Source organism: Cetorhinus maximus, chromosome 14 (genome assembly GCF_964194155.1).
Source record: "Cetorhinus maximus chromosome 14, sCetMax3.hap1.1, whole genome shotgun sequence".
Lineage (NCBI taxonomy): Eukaryota > Metazoa > Chordata > Chondrichthyes > Lamniformes > Cetorhinidae > Cetorhinus > Cetorhinus maximus.
Window position 1 is genome coordinate 86,058,401 of NC_135892.1, and position 13,417 is coordinate 86,071,817.

Sequence of the window (13,417 nt, forward strand, 5' to 3'; positions counted from 1 at the left end):
GAGAGAGGGGCAGTGGCGGAAGGAATGGCTCCCCGAGCTGCAGGCAGAGAGAATTATGACATCACCAAGTGCAGGTGCAAACCAGTACTGGTAATGGTAAATGAGCGCACAATAGTGTGGTGGGAGAAGTGTGTATACGCCGGCAGGTGCAGTATGAGCGAAGTGAACATGCGCAACTGTGCCTGATCAGGGTCATACATTAATGTTTTATTTTTAGCTCGCTCTTGAGTCTAGTTTAAATGTAAGGAAATAGTTATTACTGAATGCAATATATGTTGAAGCTGGAAAAGAACTCAGGGAACAGAGGAGCACCTGATTGCCACCAAGGCAAACCCAGAAATAAGGCTGGGTTTGAGGACTCGAGCCATTGCGAGTGCCAAGAGAAACTGAAATACGTGTTCAGTTTTGAAAACCTATTTTAAACCTCCTTCTCGTATACGTCATTTTTGTAATTGAGCTAGACTACCTTTGTGTGTTCTTAATTTCTTGTATTCTTATCAACGTTCAATATTTTAATTTAATAGGAAGCTGTGCCATTTGTTTGGTGTGTGAAATGCCTAAGTATGGAAAGAGCGGATATTTTTTTGACTGCACCATTTCTTGAATATAAGTCCAAGCAGCAATCTAATCTCAGATTTCTGCCAATATTGTGCTTAGAAAATGAGTGCTCTCCTACAATTTTAGTTCAGATTTTTAAAATATGTTTACTTTTTCATGAGTGCTTTTGTTCTATTCCAAAAAAAAGCACCCTTTACTGAGCCATTAACCAACAGAAATTACATGAACCAATATAACACTTAGCATATTTCCAACAGAAAGCCCAAGGGTGTGCTGGCTCTTTTCAAGGAGAAAAAGTCCACTCTAATAAAAGGAGTTAAGGGAGATGATCTAAGAGCACTATTAACATACACTTGAGCTGACATATACTCTTTTCATCGGATGTTGGTAGGAAGCTACACCTAATTGACACTTTTTTCAAATGGACATGTTGCTTTAAACTCTGTCTATCTCAGCACCCCCGCCCTGCCCCCCCATCCTGCCACTGCAATCACCCAAGTTCTTTTCCTTGTGGTCTCTTACATTATAGACTATTACAAAAAGCTGGCAACCTGATCACTTTTTAGGACACTTCCAATCCAGCTCTTGACGATGATCTTGTGATTTTCCTCCTCCCAGGGAGTGGTGCTTGGCCTTGCTTTTTACAACTGTTACGATCCCCGTAGAGACCGATTAACTTTTAGAAGAGATATTCAAACTTCCAGTGGCTGACAGGAAGGATCACAGGACAAGATTTCAAGTTTTAAGACTTTTACTGTAATAAACAAACGAAAAGCAGTATTGTCTAAACACCATTCAGTGGGCAACCTGTACTCTAAGCTACAGAAAAGATGCCCCATTTAACTCTTAAAAATGACAAGAAAATTCCTCTCCATGTTTATACTTTACACTGTCCCGTAAAAGGACACTTCATTCTCCAGGAACCAGTCCAAAACTATTCTCAGCTCCCGATGGCTTGCTTCTTTTTCCTTTTCCAGCCAGATAACTTTTAATCCACAAACCGACTTTCACAGTTAGGGATGATTTGGAGATTCTTCCCTCTAGCCAAGCTAGGCGAATCTTCCAATCTTGTTTAAATCCTCACAGACTTGAGCTCTTCCATATGAGTATGAGCTCCCTCCAATGTTTGGTGTAGTGACTGACAGAGCCAGCATTTTTATTTTTATCTCTCCCCTCTCTCTTCTCTCTCTCTCCTCTCTCTCCCTACCCCCCAGATTCTGACTGCCTGACCTGTCTGAGGTTCATGGATATCTTGTATAACCTGATTCTACAATGGCTTGCTAAGGACTTTTCCTCTCTTGAAGCCCATCTCCAGGTAATCACATGGTCCTTGTATCCAGGGGAAATGCTAATTAGCTATCCTTTAGACCTCCCCAACTCCATCCTGTCTTGAAATTATCCACTGTTAGCACAGCTACCCAGGGCGTTGTTTATCGGTGTGAATATCTTGCACCTTCTTCCCAGTAAAACAACCTGGGCCCTTGTTTAACCTTTAACAACCAAGCCATCGAAGCTTGTTGCTGGGTAAAATTCAGAACCAGTCGTATGACTCCCTTCATTCCTCCATTTTATCCTAAATTAAGGAGACAAAGTTCCTTTCTCACACGTGGTGCTCTGCTGCTTTGACAGTGTACTGCTTAAATTTAATTAATTCTTGATGCACTGCACAAAATACGCAAGGCATAATCCTCCTTGACAATTCTCTCCTGAACTGTGCTGTATTGTCAGAGGTGCTGAGTTTTGGATGAGATGTTATACTAAGGCCCTTTTCCCTGACTAAGTGGAGGTAAAAGATCCCATGCCACTATTTGAGGAAGTGCCCCCACCTCCCCACCCCCTCCCACTCAATATTTCTTTCTCTGATAATGTCACCAAAAAAGACAGCCGATCTTTTATGTCATTGGTTTTTGTGGAAACTTGCTGTTTAATTTGGCAGCTTTGTTTGCCTACAGTGGCTACATTTCAAAAGTACCTCCTTGACCAGAAAAAGCTTTGAGATGTCCTGCAAAAGTTTCTTTGTTCTCCTGTAACTTTCTATAACTTAAGATTCACCATTCTTAGGAGTTTGTCCAGCTTTGGTTTGAAGGACTATAATCACAGAACCACTAAAATATAGAAGGAGGCCATTCGGCTCATTGAGTCTGCACTGGCTCTCTGAAAGAGCATTCTACCTAGTCCGACTCCCCTGCCTTATCTCCATAACCCATTCATTCTTTTCAGAGAGCAATCCAGTTTGCTTTTGAATACATTAAATGAACCTGCCTCCACCACCCTCCAAGGAAGTTTGTTCCAGACTCCAGCCACTCTTTGGATGAAAAAAAATTTCCACACATCACTTTTACTCCTTTTGCCAATTATTTTGAACCTGTGACCCCTAGCCCTGGGATGCTCTCTTGAGTGGGAACTGTTTCTCACTGTTTGCCCTGTCCATAAGCCTCGGGATCTTGAATACTTCTATCAAGTCTCCTCTCATCCTTCTTTTCTCCAAAGAAAACAGTCCCAACCTCTCCAGCCTGTCCTCATAGCTACAGTTCTTTATCCCTGGAATCATTCTTGTGAATCTCCTCTGTACTCTCTCCAATGCCTTCACATTCTTCCTCATATGTGGCACCCAGAACTGGACGCAGTACTCCAGATGAGGCCTAAGTTGTGTCTTATACAGGTTTAACATGACCTCCTTACTCTTGTGCTCAATGCCCCTATTAATAAAGCCTAAGATACTATATGCTTTGTGAACTAACCTCTCAACATGCCATGTCATCTTCAATGACTTATGTACATATACACTGAGGTCCTTCTATTCTTGCACCTCCTTTAGAGTTTCTCCCTTCTTTATACTGTCTCTCCATATTGTTCCTGCCAAAATGAATCACTTCACACTTCTCTGCATTGAACTTCATTTGTCTGCCCAATCCACCAATATGTCTCTGTCCTTTTGTAGTTCAAGACTATCATCATCACAGTTGACTATGTTTCCAATCTTTGTATCATCTGTAAATTTTGAAATCATGCCCTGAACACTACAGTCTAGATCATTAATATATATCAGGAAGAGCAAGGGTCCCAACACTGACCCCTGGGGAACTCCACTACAGACCTTCCTCCAATCTGGAAAAACAACCATGTATCTCTACTCTCTGTTTTCTGTCGCTCAGCCAATTTCTTAACCAAGTGCCTACTTTCCCTTTTATTCCATGACCTTGATTTTGTTCACAAGTCTATTGTGTGGCACTGTACCTTTTTAAAAGCCATATACACCACATCAACATGTTTTCCTTATCAACCTTCTCTGTTACCTATTCAAAAAACTCCAGCCAGCTAGTTAAACATAATTTTCCCTTAATGAATCCAGGTTGGCTTTCCTTAATTATCCTGCACTTGTCTAAGTGACTATTGATTTTCTCCTGAGCCTATCATGAGCCTATACTTGCAGCATGTTCTGGTAATCTGTTTCACAGGTCAGTGGTTCTGTAAAAAACAAATACTTTGTGCATCTGATCTAACTCTTTGCTTTCATGTTTTATATGCATGCACCTGAGTTCTCCATTTGCTAAAACAAAAACAGAATTACCTGGAAAAACTCAGCAGGTCTGGCAGCATTGGCGGAGAAGAAAAGTGTTGACGTTTCGAGTCCTCATGACCCTTCGGCGGAACGGGGTGGAGAGAGAGAAGTTGGGGGGGGCGGTTGTTGTAGGGACAAGCAAGCAGTGATAGGAGCAGATAATCAAAAGATGTCACAGACAAAAGGAACAAAGGAGTGTTAAAGGTGTGATATTATCTAAGAAAATGTGCTAATTAAGAATGGATGGCAGGACACTCAAGGTACAGCTCCAGTGGGGGTGGGGTGGAAAGACTGACGACAGGGTATTACAGTTATAGATTTAAAAATAATGGAAATAGGTGGGAAAAGAAAAATCTATATAAATTATTGGAAAAAACAAAAGGGAGGGGGAAAAAACGGGAAGGGGGTGGGGATGGGGGAGGGAGTTTAAGATCTAAAGTTGTTGTTCCGATGCTGCCAGACCTGCTGAGTTTTTCCAGGTAATTCTGTTTTTGTTTTGGATTTCCAGCATCCGCAGTAGTTTTTTGTTTTTTTCTCCATTTGCTATCTGGCTCAAATATTCTATCTGTCCAGAGATTCTGTCTCTTTCACCATTTTAGAAACTCTATTGTGTCTCCTTGAAATCTGCAAGTTATTGACAATAATGCTTTCTTAAAAAAGGGCATGTTTATTAGAAGCAAAGTCTGACCTGGTTGTAAAAGTAAGAATTGATTTTCATTCCCTGGTGTGTGTTTATAGGTGTGAACAAAATACTGTTTTTCTTCAGTCAACTTTGACTAAAACAACTGTAAAAGAAAAGGATGGAAACAAAAAAGATACTGAGAAATTCCGTCTGTACCATAACTTTAGCAGCAGTATTGGAAACACCCATCATCATCAGGTAAGGAATATCTTCAAGTTTTACAACACAGTTTCATTTTTTGGATTAATTTAAAAAAATTGCTGTGGCATCATAAATAAATTTCAGAATTTGCCCTGGAATTTTCATGAAGCTGCCCCTGCTCTGTTAAAGCAACTTCACTAGAAGTATAGCAGAAACAAATTAAGGCATGTAAATGGTGTCTCTGCCATGCTTTCTAGCGAGTGCCAGTGCATGGAGCAGCTCCACAGAAAGTCTCAAGTTCTTTTTTTCTCCACAATGCCACTGGAGAGGGTGTGGAGGCTGCACAAGAGGTCTGAGCCTTTGGAATGGAGGCATTGTAGAGCTAGTGGAGGTCACAGCGATAGAGAAGATAGGGAGGGGCAAGGCCACAAAGGAATTTTCCATGCAAATGTAGGTTAGCCAGGGCAGCTCTGATAGACAAGTGGAATGGTGCATGATAGCTTTCAGACAGCAATTTATGGAAGATGGAGAATGGGAGGTCAGCCAAGACAGCATTGGAGCTGAGAACGGCATGGGTGAGGGTTTCATTGGCAAATTAACTTTTTGATGTTCAAAGTATAGCTGCTGGCATAGCCAGTTCTGCACTAAAAAATATAATTGCCATTTGGAGTTTAGTAGAAGCAAATGTGTTTGCATGTGCACATAACCCTACTTTAGATGGAGCGGGTAGTGTGAATGGTGCAGGATAGTCTGGCACTGTTTCCCTTGTACTGTTATAAAGTTGGTTTTGGAATCACAAATAACTTTTCCTTTAGTTCTCTGCCTGAAGGCAGGTCCTCCGTGATTATTTGCTGAACCACTCAAAGTGCCATGATTTTATGCAATGAGCAGGGTGAGGCCGCAGGCACCGAGCCTACCTCAACCACAATGGGAATCGAACCCCATGCTGTTGGTGTTAATCTAATCCACACGCTAGCTGTTTAGCCAACTGAGCTAATCTTCCACCGCGCCCCCCTCCCATGACAATTTAAAGTTTTCATTTGATGTTCAAAGAGCCTTTCTGGTTGCATTTCAGCAGGACTTTGTTTTTTTTTTCTATAAAAATTTGAAATTCCGCACAACTTCAGAATTCGGCACTGTGCATTAAATCAACCGTCGTCAAAAAACGTGCATTCAATTTTGACCTTATTTGGCAGCTAGTTGATCATGGTCCGAATTTCAGCATGGTGTCAGCATAGGCGTAGAGCACTGAGTTGTGGGGTTAACAATGTTATTGCCTGTCATAGCACCAAATGCTTTTTGAATATTCTGAGAGAACAAAGAATGAATTTTGTCACTTTTATTTTCCATACTCTTACAAGAGGAGCATCTACTTTGGCAGTACGCTGTACTTTCTGTTCTATTCACTTAAATGTGATGCACATAACTGTTTTTGTTACTTTTTTGTCCTATAAAATGTCAAGCCATTTCTGTCACTGGTATGGTGATGCTGATGTCCGTAAATCAGTATAGTGCCTCGCAGCCATATAAAACCATTGCATTTAACATATGTGACATGTCTGAGTTTGCCTATAATTGAATTAAAGCTGTCTTAATGACACACTGTGTGCAGTTGTGACAGTGCTTTCAGCATCTAACAAGTAAGGGAATATCAACAAAGAGAAAATATTCTGAGATTATAAGTTTTATTTATCCAAGATTCACTTTGTGTCACATGCTAAGTACTTCATTTTTAATTTCCAATTTCACTTATATTTGCCTTTTAAAGTAACGACTCTTATTACCCTCACTTACTAAATGTTCTCACCTTTTGAATGAGTGCTTCTCTGTGTAATAGCTAGTAGCAATTATGGTTGCTGCAGGGTGAGACACGCTGTCAGTTTTACCTCTTTCAAGGTGAGATACTCCACTTTTGTAAGGTGACCAAAGTAGCAGCCAACTGGAGATTAAACAGAACTCATCACAAGTCTGTGACAGGTGGATTTACAGTGCTGACAGTCAAATCTGCAAGCAAAGTTTATGAAGGAATTATTTTAAATATTGTATTCACAGTTTTTAACTGTTTCCTTTTTAAAATTTATTAACACTTGTATTTTAAAAAAAATAGTTTCTACAAGGCCTGATTACATAATAGATCTGATCTAACTGGTTGCGTGACAGTTTTCCCCAACTGTGGATTTTTGAAACTTTTTGTTTGGCATAGTTTTGATGGAACATTGGCCTACTCCTCTTTTTAATGCCTTGAACCTGTTCTGGCATTCAATGAGAACATGGCTTATCTCTATCCCAACTGCATCCACCTGCCTTGTCTCCATATTCCTTAATATCCTTGGTTAGCAAAACTAACGACTCAGAAAAATCTCATTTAAAATTATTAATTGTGCTAACATCTTCTGGTTTTTATGGGAGAGACTTCCATACTTCTACCGCCCTTTTCATGAGGAAGTGTTTCCTAACTTCACTCCGGAATGACCTGGCTTTGATTATGTGGTTATGTTCCCTTACACTGGACCCCCCAGTGGAAAAGCCTAATCTCTATTGACCCTATCAATTCTTTACAAAATCCTAAAAACCCTATCAAATGACCTGTAACCTACTATATTCCTGGGAATACAAGTCTACTTTATGTAATTTCTCTTCAATCTAACATTTGGAGCCTTGGCACCATTCTTGTGAATCTGCACTGCACTTCTCCCAAAACCAATGTATCCTCCCTGACGTGTATTGCTCGGAACTATACATTGTACTCCAGTTTTTGTCTAACCAGGGCTTTGTACAACTGTAACAAAACTTTCTCACCTTTGTATTCTAGCTTTCATGTTATTAATGCCAGCGTTCCATTAGAGTTCGATTATTTTTTGTATCTATCTACTGCATTTTAGTGATTTGGGTACATGGACCCCAAAATCTGCAGGATACAGGGAAAAGGCACGGCAATGGCACTAGGTCATAATGCTCGTTTTGAGAGCCGGTGCAGACACGATGGGCCGAATGTCCTCCTTATGTGCTGTTAAAATTCTGTTATTCTGCAAAATCTCATTGGATCTCTGTTCCTAGCTTTTCACCATTTAAAAAAAAAACTTATTTATCCTTTCTTGATCCCAAATCATTGATCTCACACTTAGTTGCAATGAAATCCATCTGCCACAGTTTTGCTCACTCACCTACTCTGTCAATATTCCTTCATAATGTTATGCTCCCATCTATACTTTTTACTATATCTCCCATCTCATTGTCATTGGCAAACTTGGAGATATGGCTGTCTCCTGTGTTAACCAAATCATTAGTAAAGATAGTAAATAGTTGAGGCCCAAGTATGGATCCTAGTGGGATAACACTGGTTGCATCCTTTCAATCGCAATACACACTCATTATCTCTACTCAGTCTTCTGTTGCTTAGCCAATTGCAAAACCAGGTGAGTAATTTTCCTTTAAACTCATGAGCTTTATGTTTAGCTCTTATGCGGACCTTATCAAATGCCTTCTGGAAGTCCTTCGAAATTTCCCTGTAAACTACTTTAGTTACTTCCTCAAAAGATTAATTTAGGTTTATGGAACATGTGATATGGGTTTTGAAGGCAAGGCCAGCATTTGTTGCCCACCCCTAATTGGCCTTGAGCAGGTGGTGGTGAGCTACCTTCTTGAACCGCTGCAGTCCATCTGGTGCAGAGACATCCATATTCCTTCCAGGATTTTGATCCCACGACAGTGAAGGAATGGTGATATAGTTCCAAGTCAAGATGGTGTGTGGCTTGGAGGGGAACTTGCAGGTTGTGGTGTTTCCATGCACCTGCTGCCCGTGTCCTTCTAGCTGGCAGAGGTAGCAGATTTGGTAAGTGCTGTTCAAGGAGGCTTGAAGATATGCTACAGTGCACCTTGTATATGTTACATACCCATGCCACTGTGCATCGGCGATGGAGGAAGTGAATGTTTAAGTTGGTGGATGGGATGCTGATCAGGCTGGCCACTTGGTCCTGGATGGTGTCGAGTTTCTTGAGTGTTGTTGGTGCTGCACTCATCCAGGCAAGTGAAGAATATTCCACCAGACCCTTGACCTTGTGCCTTGTAGATGGTGGACAGGCTTTGGGCAGTCAGGTGGTGAGTTACTCACTGCAGGATTCCTAGCCTCTGACCTGCTCTTGTAGCCACAGTATTTATATGGCTGGTCCAGTTCAGTTTCTGTCAATAGTAACCTCTGGACTGTTGATAGTGGGGGACTCAGTGATGGTTTTGCCATTGAACGTCAAGGAGAAATGGCTAGATTCTCTTTTGTTGGAGATTTTCATTGTCCACCACTTATATAGCGTGAATGTTACTTGCCACTCATCAGCCCAAGCCTGAATGTTGTCCAAGTCTTGCTGTATGTTGACATGGACTGCTTCAATATCTGAGGAATTGCGAATGGTACTGAACATTCTGCTATAATCTCAAATGTCCCCTCTTCTGACCTTATGATGGAAGAAAGCAGCTGAAGATGGCTGGGCCTAGGATACCACCCTGAAGAACTAGGCAGCAATGACCTGGGACCGAGATGATGGGCCTTCAACAACAATAACCACTTTCCTTTGTGCTTGGTACGACTCCAACCTTTAGTCAGCTCTCTAAGTGCTCAGTCACTTTGCCCTGAATTATAGATTCCTATAATTTTCCCACAGCATGGTTGTTATTGTCAAGAAAATATATTTGATTGTTAAATATGGAGTCTGGACACACTCCCAAAAAAACTGGACGCTGAATGAATTGGAATTTTTCAAGCCTAAGATCAACAGATATTTGTTGGCCAAGGGATATGGAGCAAAGGTGGGTAAATGGCATTGAATTACAGATCAGCCATGATCGAATTGAATGGTAAAACAGGCTCATGATGCTGTTCTGGTAAGGGTCATCATCGACCTCAAACTTTAACATTTTCTTTCCACAAATGCTGCCTGACCTGCTGAGTGTTACCAGCATTTTCTGTTTTTATTCAAGTTGCTGAATGGCCTACTCCTATTCCTAACTCCCTATGTTCCTACCATGTATTAAGCTGCACTGTTAGTTTCTGACTTGTACAAGTGATATCACATATTTAATTTTTAACTTATAAGCTTGCAATAATGAATTAAATCACTTCACAGCACTTTAATTTTAAGAGACTCTTGAAATGTAATGTAAGTATTAACTGTATTTTTTTAAAGATTAGGAGCAAAAATTTTAAGAACTGATATACTATTTAAAATGCTTGCTCTGTAAAATTGTGATTGTAGATTTGACCCCCAGGGAAATATAACATACTGGGCCTGTTGAGGAAATACAATAAATTATAATGTGTTACTGCAGGAAAGAGTTAATTACAAATTTTTGACTTCAGTGCAAAGTAATAGCATGTGTAGAATTATGGGAGGTGGAATCTACTGCACTGTGGACAGTGTAATCTGTTGTACTGTCGCAGAAACAATACAGATATGAATTACATTACCAATGCCATTTAATAACCATAATTTGAATTTATAATGTATTTAAAAAAACTGAAATTTTATTTTAAAAATCCATAATAGCTCATTAATACAGTTTTAATAATTGATTTAAATATTAAAGTCCTTATTAAGGGCAAGATACACTGTCATTTTCACCTCTTTCAGGTTAAGATGTTCTATTTCCATAAAGTTCAATTTAGCGGCCAGGTGAAAATTAGACAGAACTCGTCACACATCTGTGGCAGGTAGATTTGCATGTTATGAGGCATAGTACTGAAAACACATTTAACTGTCAAATGCATTTGCTTGCCATCAAAGCTACATCAAACTTAAAAGTTTTAGAAATTTCTTGTATAATAATAAGTCCACACTTCAAGATTTCACCAATTGTTTCTCTATTTTCTCTGAAATATGCATTGCCATACAGCCAGTTAGATTTGGTATATTAAGTATTCTGCCTTTGTCAAAACATTTCAAAGCAAATATTTTTTGACTATATTGGACTTAGCTTAACACTTATAATTTTGTACAGACAGGTACAGAATCCCTATTTGTGTACTGTGGCAGTAACAGCAAAAGCTCAATTTTGTTAAAAATATTAACTATTCAAACATGTCTTTTAAATTCACAAATGCACAAGTTACTTTAAAACCATATGTTTCCTTTTAGGAAAAGATTTTTATAACTTGGTATTATTTAAGCTGTATGATTTCTGTTTTTATCCCGAGTACTCACCAAAATTAGAAATAGCACTTGATTCTAATTAAAGCAGACTGTACCAGGTTCTGATGTGTTCCCTCACTTCCAGTGTAGTCCCCCTGAGGATGCTGCCACCACCCTCCTATATGAATACAGTTGATATTAATATTTTCAAAAATTATCATCCACTGCTGTGAAGTTGCTGATGACACTTTTAAGATCTACGTTGTAACAGTTGTAATTCTGCGTTGATAGATTTGCTGTGTAAAATTCATTCCCCTTTCTAGATTCTAGCCTTGGCAGTTTACACTATCAGATTACCTTCTGATAGAATCACACTATTGATTGCTGGAAAAGTGCTGGAGCCTGGTGGTTTAATTCACAAGATTTTATGGACCAGTTTATTTTATCTGTATTGATCAAAATAAAGAAAGACAAACTTTACGGGACAACTCATGGATCTGAAGCTCATTCAACTATTGGCTATTCAATGTGTGAACGTTTCTTCATCTCATTCGGGCTCATTAGTATTGTAAAATCAGCCTTTCTGATATTTGACCAACTGAAGTACCAATTGTATAAATAAAGCACTATCACACTTTTTAAGTAACTTAGCCTTGCAGTATTTTTCAAGTGCACCAGGAACACTCATCTTAGCACCAGTGTTTCTGTTGTGTTTTCTACACCTACCTTAAGCAAGAAGCCAGAGATTGCAAATATCATGCCTTCCTGATCGGAGGAATCAGCTGAAGAGGCCATGTTAAAATGCTTTCTTCCTGCTGAAATCTAATTTTAACATATTTAATTTTTCTGCTGATTATTGGAAATACGCATTGTTTTGTCCTACCCACTTCAGGTTGTGCCAGGTACCAGCAGAACCTAAAAGTGAAGAGTGCGATTTGTTTCAAATATGTAAACTGAGTTTCTGAGATACACTTAGCTGCAAAGGTTTTTGTAACTTCGTGAGGGATAGCAGTAATAAAAAATTGTTTTCATGTCAGCTTTGGTACACTTTGGCTTTTAAAAAGGTTGGTTTACCTAGCTAGATGCATGAAGTTTGGTGTGATATATCAGTACGATGCCACTTTCGAATTCCCAAATGTCTATCCTTTGGCCCCCCATTTGTCACGTAATTTCTGCAGATTCTGATCTGCTCACTCACACCCACACCTCCACCTTTTTAGGCTCCAGCCCCCAGTAGAATCTTTTACACTCTCGCAGCCTGGGTATGGGCCTCATTTCCACTCCATTAAGTCCAAAGGATGCAAGCTTGAACATTTATGGCAGACAACCAGTTTAGCCATTCATTGCCAAATCTGATTGTACCACATAAAGGACTAATGGATCCTGCTCCCCTTTGCCAAAACACCTTATTATTCCAGGATCATGTTGGAATGTAAAGATCATGCTTGGCTTGACTTCACTACCAACTGTCTTTTTAATTTCCATCTCCCCTGTCCCCTCCACCCTCACCTCCAACAAAAGCGCAATAGATTTCTCAACTCTCAAATGGTCAGCGTTCCAGGGGATGACGAAGGAAACTCTTCAATGACACTCAAGCTCTCCTTGAAGTGTGACGGCATTGACATTAATGACTGGGAGGAACTTGTACCAGTCGTTCAAGATGGCAACAACTTGTCAATCAAAGTGCATCATGCTTTTGGGTCCAAACTTATTAATGATGAGGCAGAGTGGCAGGAAAGAAGAGGAAGCCAATCCTGCCCTCTGGGCCCCACTGCCTTGTGTGACGTCCTGCCCCACGTGTCAGAGATCTGCAGGTCAAGAGTCGGCCTGTTCAGTCACATAAAGACCCATGACAGGAACTCGTGACCCTGGGTAGACGTCATCCTCGAATCGAGGCACAGCTAACAACTTTTTAATAGTGTACATGTATCGAACATTGAATTAGCTGAGTGAATGTAGAGAACAATGGATTCTCAAGACTGATTACGAGACACATCAAGAGGTTCAGATAGTATCGTCAATGACACGAGCGATTTACAAACCAAGGCCTAGAAATTGGATTAGAATCTTGAAACCGCTCCCTGGTATTTGTTTAATATATTGTTTGAAATCCTCACCAAGAAAATTGATTCAAATATTATGCTGACATGTCCGCAGCCATCATCTGTCAGTACAATCCATCTCTTCAGTGTGTTGACATTCACACAAGCATTAATAATTGTGATGTCATTACTTTCTTTATTCTTTCATGGGATGTGAGCATCACTGGCAAGACCAGCAGTTGTTGCTCATCCCTAATTGCCCTCGAGAAGGTGGTGGTGAGCTTTAATGCAGAGAAGAAGTCTGCAGTTGATT

General features: G+C 40.0%; 1 protein-coding gene across 2 annotated transcripts in view; it reads left to right on the forward strand.

The window, feature by feature from the left end:
- The window catches only part of srbd1 (S1 RNA binding domain 1), a 283,354-nt gene that overhangs the window by 33,741 nt on the left and 236,196 nt on the right, over positions 1-13,417 (forward strand). For both annotated transcript variants that reach the window (XM_078557178.1, XM_078557179.1), the window contains exon 10: positions 4,859-5,000. In XM_078557178.1, coding sequence (XP_078413304.1) covers positions 4,859-5,000 — 142 coding nt within the window. The remainder of the gene's footprint in view (positions 1-4,858; positions 5,001-13,417) is intronic.